Source organism: Sorghum bicolor, chromosome 3 (genome assembly GCF_000003195.3).
Source record: "Sorghum bicolor cultivar BTx623 chromosome 3, Sorghum_bicolor_NCBIv3, whole genome shotgun sequence".
Lineage (NCBI taxonomy): Eukaryota > Viridiplantae > Streptophyta > Magnoliopsida > Poales > Poaceae > Sorghum > Sorghum bicolor.
Genome location: NC_012872.2, coordinates 67,434,840 through 67,441,569, shown reverse-complemented (window position 1 = coordinate 67,441,569; position 6,730 = coordinate 67,434,840). Strand labels below are relative to the sequence as shown.

Here is a 6,730-nt window from a genome sequence, read left to right as displayed (position 1 = left end):
CGCAGCTGCTACCACTACCCACCACTGGCACTGGCACTGGCACTGGCACATCACCTGCTTTTGTCTCGGAAATGACAGGCTCATACAGTACTGTTTTGCAGAATAATCGCCGCTCCAAATGGTCATGGGATGCGGCACCATCGCTTTCCCATCACGCACGCCCCTCGACTGGACTGCTAGGTGCGGACTGCCGCTGGCTGGGGACATCGGGCTTTTGTTGTGGCGTCGTGCTGCTCTTTTCAGGTGTCGACCAATGATGAGCTAATCCGGCTCTGTCATCGGCACATCGCCGGGTAGCCTCGTAGGAGTACTACCATCCTGCACTCGGCGCTTTCTAGGAGTGGTCGCTTGAATGCTTGATTGAATGTTCGAACGGGAATTTGACGGCCAGAATGAAGTTTTCAACTGGTAGGGACTCATCAACAGAACGAAGGCGCAGAAATTTGGGTCTTCCAAGGTATCAGAACTTGAGAAACGACACTAGTCGTCCTTTTTCCTCATTACTACTTGAGTCTTTTTAGCAACAAATAAGAAGCATCAGCATAAACCAAATTTCACTATTTCAGCGAAGCAAACATATAAAAAGTAGTGGGCAATTATACAAAGTCAATTTCGCTAAAAAATTAATAATGTATGAAGACATTCCACTTCCACCTCATGGGCAATGGACGCAATTTTCCATGCACAACAATGGGATTGCTTGGAGAAAGTTGTTAGCAATTGTTTTACCATATATTTAACACTTGATACTTAGAAGGTTGATAAGATGTTTGAGTTAGTACCGATATACTTAATCTATGTTAGTAAGGTGGTTGAGACGATTTAAGCACATCTTGGCATTGCAGAGACTAATTTCTATACTAATGTTTAGTGACATGACAACATTCTCTCTCCTTAGTCCTTAAGCATATAACCACCTTGCATTATACTGTTTTTTTTTTTGGTCTCAATGTCTCTTTCTTTCTGCTGGTTGGGATGCATTGGTAGTTTCAATCTAAAGAAAAGCAGTATCGTTTTGGGCTGTCCATCTACAACTGCAAAATGGGCAACCTATGTTGGCCCACTCACAAGCCCAACCAAGACGCCAGGCCGCTCCAGAAAACGGGCCTGCAACTCTGCCAAGCCACCCAAAATCCCGCAAAAAATCCGCAATCTTCTCCGTCTCCGCGCGGCGCTGCCCATTCAGTCCCGCCTCGCCGCTGCTTTCCACTTTTCCAACCTTCCAGCTGCCGTCCGAGCTCCGACGTCCGACCCAACCCAACCCAACCCAACCGAAATATCTCCCTCTCCCGCGCCGCCTCACGGCGACGCCCCTCCTCGCCTTCCGCCGCCTCCGCCTCCGCGTTCGCCCCCGCGCCGCCCCCATCCCCATGTCCGCCACTGCCTCCCCGCACACCTCCCTCCTCCACCTCCCCCACCGCCCGTTCGGGCCCAGGCGACCGAGGCTGACCCGCCTAAGGTGCCTCGCGTCGCTCGCGCCGGCGTCGTCGGGCGCTTCGCCGGAGAACGAGGACCACCTCATACAAACGCTCTGCGCCCACGGGCGCCTCGCCCGGGCCGCGGCGCTCTTGCAGGGGCTTCCCGCGCCAACGCAGCGCACCTACGAGTCGCTCCTGCTCGCGGCCGCGCGGGCGGGGGACACCGCGCTCGCCGCGGCCGTGCACCGCAGGCTCGAGGCGGACCCGGTGTTCCGCTCGGACCCCTTCCTGTCGACCCGCCTCATCGACGCCTATGCTGCGCTCAGAGCGCTCCCGGCCGCGCGCCAGGTGTTCGACGAGGCGCCTGTGAAGAACATCTTCGTGTGGAACGCGATGCTCAAGGCGCTCGCGCTCGCCGACCATGGAGAGGAGGCTCTCGCGTGCCTTTCTGACATGGGCCGGGTCGGTGTCCCCGTCGACAGCTACAGCTACGCGCATGGTCTTAAGGCCTGCATTGCAGCGTCAGCATCGCACGTGCCGGCCTCTGCCCGGGTACGGGAGATGCACGCTCATGCCATCCGTCGCGGCTATGGATCACACACGCATGTTGCCACCACTCTTATTGATTGCTACGCGAAGCTTGGGATGGTCAGCTATGCTGAGCGTGTGTTCGCTTCAATGCCTGATAGGAATCTTGTGTCATGGAGTGCCATGATTGGGTGCTATGCCAAGAATGAGCGTCCTGGTGATGCGATTCAGATCTTTCAGGAGATGATGGCTTCTGATGCAGACCTGGTACCAAACTCGATCACAATTGTTAGCGTCTTGCATGCCTGTGCTGGGGTAAATGCACTCGGTCAGGGCAAAGTACTTCATGCATATATCCTTCGGAGGGGTTTTGACTCACTTGTCTCAGTGCTGAATGCACTGATGGCAATGTACATGAAATGTGGGTGCCTTGAGATTGGGCGCTACATCTTCAATTGGATAGGACGCAGAAGGAATGTTGTGTCATGGAATTCACTTATATCTGGATATGGAATGCATGGCTTTGGTTCCGAGTCAATCCAGGTGTTTGAAGAGATGATTCAGGAAGGCATTTCGCCAAGTATCATCACATTTATCAGCGTACTTGGGGCTTGTAGCCATGCTGGACTTGTGGAGCAGGGAAAGAAGCTATTTGAATCAATGGTGGAGTACAATGTCACACCTCGTGCTGAGCACTATGCTTGCATGGTTGACCTTCTTGGTCGTGCTGGGCGTCTGGATGAAGCTGTGGAGCTGATACAGAGCATGCGCATTCAACCAAGCCCTCAAGTTTGGGGCTCACTTCTTGGAGCTTGCAGAATTCATGGCCATGTTGAGTATGCTGAGATGGCATGCTCTCATCTCTTTGATCTTGAGCCCCGAAATGCTGGAAACTATGTTCTCCTGGCAGATATTTATGCCCGAGCTAAGTTGCAGAACCAAGTTGATGTACTAAAGGAGTTACTTGAGGAGCATGCACTGGAGAAGGTGCCAGGCTGTAGCTGGATAGAGGTGAAGAAGAAGCTGTACTCATTTGCTTCAGTTGACAAGAACCCACAGGTGGAGGAGCTGCAAGCATTGATTGGTGAGTTTGTGACACAGATGAAAAACGAGGGCTATGTCCCTGACACAGGATCAGTTCTGTATGATATTGAAGAAGAGGAGAAGGAGAGGATTTTGCTTGGCCACAGTGAGAAGTTGGCTGTTGCTTTCGGGCTTATCAACACGGGCAGTGGAGAGGTTATCAGGATCACAAAGAACCTCAGGCTTTGTGAGGACTGTCATTCAGTCACCAAGTTCATCTCCAAATTCACAAATCGGGAGATTGTTGTGAGGGACGTGAATCGATTTCACCACTTCAGGGATGGAGTTTGCTCGTGCAGGGATTACTGGTGAAGATGCTGCAAACTCGTTTTAGTTACCTTTACTGATTATACTGGATGATAACTGAAGTAGGAGCTGTTGTTCCTTCAAACCATTATGTACAGCCTAACATATTTCATTAGACTAGGCGTGGTTATAGCTTTTCAGGAGGGGCCTCAATCGATTACCGAGTCTGGAGAAAAGTGGGAACTCATACCTGACAAACAATTTTGACACGCTTGTGATGATGCCCCATGTTTAAATGTAAAGAGATCGAACTCGAGACAAGAATGAGAATCAATGATTAATTGCTTTGTTGATTTTGTTTGATATTACATATTTATACATGGGAAGAGACGTGAGTGTAAACGATGACAATTTGGAGGCACCCCTATCGAATGGTCGTGTCTGTTCATGTGATGGTTGTGGCAATGGCAAAGCCCCCGTCATTGATCCGTGGACAAGCTGTAGGGGGTAGGATGAGACCACTGTTGATTTGGATAACACCGTCCATGTCACGCTTGCAAGTAAATCTGCAACAGTGCATGGATATCGCCGTTTTTTTTTTGTATGTGCCCTGTGCCTGTGATATAAAGGTGCAGATAATTTAGACAGTTCTTTTTTTACTGTCCATTGCGTAACCACTGATCCCTGCGTTTTGAAAGGCGCAGATCATTACACTTAGGTAGGGCCGTAGGGCTGATTCTCTGTAATATTTTGTGTTACTGACTGGTGATTTTTTAATGCAATTCTGATGTTTATATATGTCAGTTTTTGCGTCGAAGATCACCCAGGGCAGCAACCTCGTTTTGCAAGACGATTCCTTAGCCAATCCAATTCCCACACGAACCAACACCTCGTAGGCTCGTACTACCAAGCAGCAGATTTTTTTTCAACACGGGAACTACCCATTTCCATTACGAAGAACGGAAATACAAAGGAAGTAGCATAGTTTTACAGATAAGGCAGATAACCAGAAACCGAAGAAAAAAACCAGAACTAGACCGCTAACGAAAGTCACCCAAACAAAGAACATCGCCAGCCGTCTTAGTGGAGCCTACCAAAAGACCCCCCAAAAAAACTATTCCGGTTTTAAACGATCTTCACCAGATCACCTTGCAGCAAGACTAAAACAAGTCCAAAAGGACCCCCCTAGCTCAAAACCTACAAACGGGAAAACACAAGAACATTCCTCAGTCTTCCGTTTTTGCATCTTCACCATGGTCAGATCTTCCATCATCTTGTAACAGCAATTGATTCACCTGTCTTGCGGTTTGTGTAGCTAAGATTTCCTTGGCAACCCTGAGTAAAGTATTGGCTCCTTCCACCAGCTGTTCCTGTTCCAGTTCTGCAAATAATCCTGCCCAAAATTTCATCAAAGCACAAGCATGACATATGATCTCAAGAGGACTTTTGATTAATTTCTTGTCAAAAACAGCTCTATTCCTACACTTCCAAATTGCCCAACAAATGGCAGCTATTCCCCAGGCATGATACTTCTCACCAAAAAAGAACCATTTATCACACCACAACCAGCACTGTTGAAAATTTGTTGGAATATTTGATGCGTTCAAACACTTAGCTATAACTGACCAAATTATTTTAGCAACAGGGCATTGAAAAAACAAGTGAGAAATGGTCTCAACATTATTACAAAAAATACAAATGGGATACCCTGCCATTTTCTCTTCATTAGATTGTCTTTAGTCAGAATAGAATCATTAGCAATTAGCCATAGAAAAATCTTAATTTTCTCAGGTATTTTTCCCTTCCAAATCTTTTTATAGTATATCCCACTAGAAAAAATAGACAGAGCATTGTATATGGATTTAACATTAAAAGTCCCTCTTTTCCCTAAAGTCCAAATAACAGAATCATCAATAGAACTTAACCTGAAATTAGTAGCATCTCTCCAAATATTCTCCCAAGCCACTCTCAACTCCCCAAATAACCATCTTCTGAAAGAAATTTGGCCACCCCCCACAGCTTGTGCTACACTTATATTCTTGTTTTCACACAGCTCGAACAAGACAGGAGCAATCACAGCAATGGGTTCGTTATATAACCAGGGATCAAGCCAAAATCTAGTTAAGCATCCATTCTCAACTGATATACCCCTCCCCTGTAAATAAATGTTCTTTACTTTAAGCAAATCATTCCACATAGGAGAGTCATACAGCCTATGATTCACATCATGAATTGTTTGTTGTTTCATGTATTTTATTTTAACAATCTGCTGCCATAACCCATCTTCTTTTTCTAACTTCCACCACCATTTGCATAATAAACTTATATTCATGTTTCTCAAATCTTTAATTCCCAGCCCTCCATTCTTTTTACTCCTACAAATGATTTCCCATTTAACAAGATGATACTTCTTTTTTGTCCCACCTCCTTGCCAAAAGAACTTTCTTCTTATTTTATCTAGATTCTTCACAGTAGTTTTAGGTAGAAGGTAAACCGACATATGATACATGGGAGAATTATTCAGACTTGCTGTAATAAGCGTTGATCTGCCAGCAATCGACAGTGACCCTCCTTTCCAAACATCCAGCCTTTTACACCCTTTTTCAATTAAAGGTAACCAATCAATAACTTTCAATCTACTCGGGCTAACTGGCACCCCCAAGTATTTAATAGGAAACAGACCCATCTGACAGTTAAAAATCTCAGCATATCTTACTCCCAAATTTGCTTCATCATTGATCATATAAACTTCACTTTTATTAAAATTGATTTTCAAACCAGCCAGCATTTCAAACAGGTACAGCAACAATTTCATATTCATAGCTCCATTCAAGTCATGTTTTAATAACATAATAGTATCATCAGCATATTGCAAAATTGCCACCCCATTTGGAATGATATGATTAATGAGACCACACACTAAACCATTTTCTTGAGCTTGATGCACCATCCTGGTTAAACAGTCAGCGACAAAATTAAAAAGAATCGGTGATAACGGATCTCCTTGCCTGACCCCCTTGAAACTCTTTATATTGGGACCAATTTTATTATTCACTTTCACACTCACAGTCCCACCAGTTACCACCTGACTAATCTAGGAACACCACTTGTTATCAAAACCTCTTTTCTCAAAGCATTCAAGTAAAAGTTTCCAATTAACCTTGTCATAAGCCTTCTCAAAATCTAATTTCAACACAACACCAATCTCCTTTCTTCTTTTTGTTTCATGAATGATTTCATGTAAACACATGATCCCTGAAACAATATTTCTTTTTTTCATGAAGGCCGTCTGATTGCTATGTATTAGTCTATCAGCTACCAGCTCAAGTCTTAAAGTCAAAGTTTTAGTGATCAACTTGTACAAACAATTTAACAAACAAATAGGACGAAATTGCTGAATCTTATTAGCTTCTTTGATTTTTGGTAACAGAGTAATGATACCATAATTTATTCTA

The 6,730-nt window shown here is 45.3% G+C and overlaps 1 protein-coding gene across 1 annotated transcript; it reads left to right on the top strand.

The window, feature by feature from the left end:
• On the top strand, nt 780-3,638 carry LOC8058905 (pentatricopeptide repeat-containing protein At3g46790, chloroplastic). The gene has a single exon (XM_002458716.2). It carries the CDS (start codon nt 1,053-1,055, stop codon nt 3,339-3,341), a length of 2,289 nt encoding a protein of 762 aa, XP_002458761.2. The 5' UTR covers nt 780-1,052; the 3' UTR covers nt 3,342-3,638.

Coding starts and splice junctions, on each gene's coding strand:
- LOC8058905 (XM_002458716.2), top strand. CDS start 1,053: ATGTTGGCCCACTCACAAGCCCAACCAAGACGCCAGGCCGCTCCAGAA.